Genomic DNA, 1,358 nt, shown 5'->3' on the forward strand with positions numbered 1-1,358 from the left:
ACATTTCCTAATGATAAAATATGCTAAAACCAGAAAGACAAATTAGGGAGCGATTCATTTTGACGCCAATTGGATATTTTTCATTGCTCTGCAGGAACACAGCAGCTATTCTTTGACGGTAGAAGCAAGAGACGGCAATGGACAAGTAACAGATAAACCAGCAAAACAAGCTCAAGTTCAGATTCGTATTTTGGATGTCAATGACAATATACCAGTAGTGGAAAGTAAAATGGTAACTATTATTTTAATAAGTATACCTATTTATATTTTAATTCTGTTAATAACTAAAAATATGTCACTTAAGTTTGTATTACGTTAAAATAAAAATCATGCGTTCATGTTTTGCAGTTGGAAGGGCTGGTTGAAGAAAATCAAGTTAATGTTGAAGTTATGCGCATAAAAGTGTTTGATGCGGATGAAGTGGGCTCTGATAATTGGTTAGCAAATTTTACATTTGCATCCGGAAATGAAGGGGGTTATTTCCACATAGAAACAGATGCTCAAACTAATGAAGGAATTTTGACTCTTATTAAGGTAAGTACTGAGTGTTAAAAACTGGGATGGGACAAGTTGGTACTGGAGAGGAATCTAATGCATTTTGAGCCCCAAAGACAAGTGCTTTACAAACTCAACTGGCACCACAATTGTTTGAGACAGGAACTGTCCTTATTTGCCCAAGTTCTGTGTTTTGAAAGTTATCATACTACAGTTCAAATTCAGATCTGAGAACTCTAGTCCCAGCCAGACAGCATGATACCAGCACGGTTATTGCTTCGCACATTTCTGGTCTTGCATGCAGCCCGTGTCTGATGACAGCATTCTCACATCATAACCTCTTGCCTCCGTTGAATACTCCCTTACTTACTACCTCGTATTTTATCTACTTAACAGGAAAGCCAAACCTCACAAATAACATCTGAAAACAGAAACCAATAACTTGACATTTAAGTGTGCCTAGTAAATCTACATGCCAAAAACACAGATTCCTGGGTCCCATCAAAAAGTCTCATTGGGTAGGACTTAGGAATTTGCCTTTTTAGCAGAAATCCACTTGTGAATCTAATATAAGTAGTATGAGGGTCACATTTGAAAACAAAGTGTTTTAATCTTGTGTTTAATTGAATCAGTGAAGGAAAAATTGGATTAGTCTTGTTAAGCATATGAGTCTTATACATCTGGGTCTTTTAACCTCCACAAAACTTTTTAAACAAAAATTGCATGATGGATTTGTAAGTAACAAAATAAGGAATAACATCAATGCATTTTTAAATGGTTTATGTTAGAATTGCCTTACCAGATTTTAAAATAAAATGCAAAGCTACAGCTTTCAAAATACTATTTCATTAATTCACACACAG

General features: G+C 35.1%; 1 protein-coding gene across 1 annotated transcript in view; it reads left to right on the forward strand.

Annotated features, from left to right (window-relative positions):
- DSG2 (desmoglein 2) overlaps positions 1–1,358 on the forward strand; it is a 67,518-nt gene that overhangs the window by 40,152 nt on the left and 26,008 nt on the right. Inside the window, exons 10-11 of the mRNA XM_012656568.1 lie at positions 95–232; positions 349–534. Coding sequence (XP_012512022.1) covers positions 95–232; positions 349–534 — 324 coding nt within the window. The remainder of the gene's footprint in view (positions 1–94; positions 233–348; positions 535–1,358) is intronic.

The sequence above is a fragment of the Propithecus coquereli genome, unplaced genomic scaffold (assembly GCF_000956105.1).
Source record: "Propithecus coquereli isolate 6110/MARCELLA unplaced genomic scaffold, Pcoq_1.0 Scaffold51, whole genome shotgun sequence".
In the NCBI taxonomy this organism is placed as follows: Eukaryota; Metazoa; Chordata; class Mammalia; order Primates; family Indriidae; genus Propithecus; species Propithecus coquereli.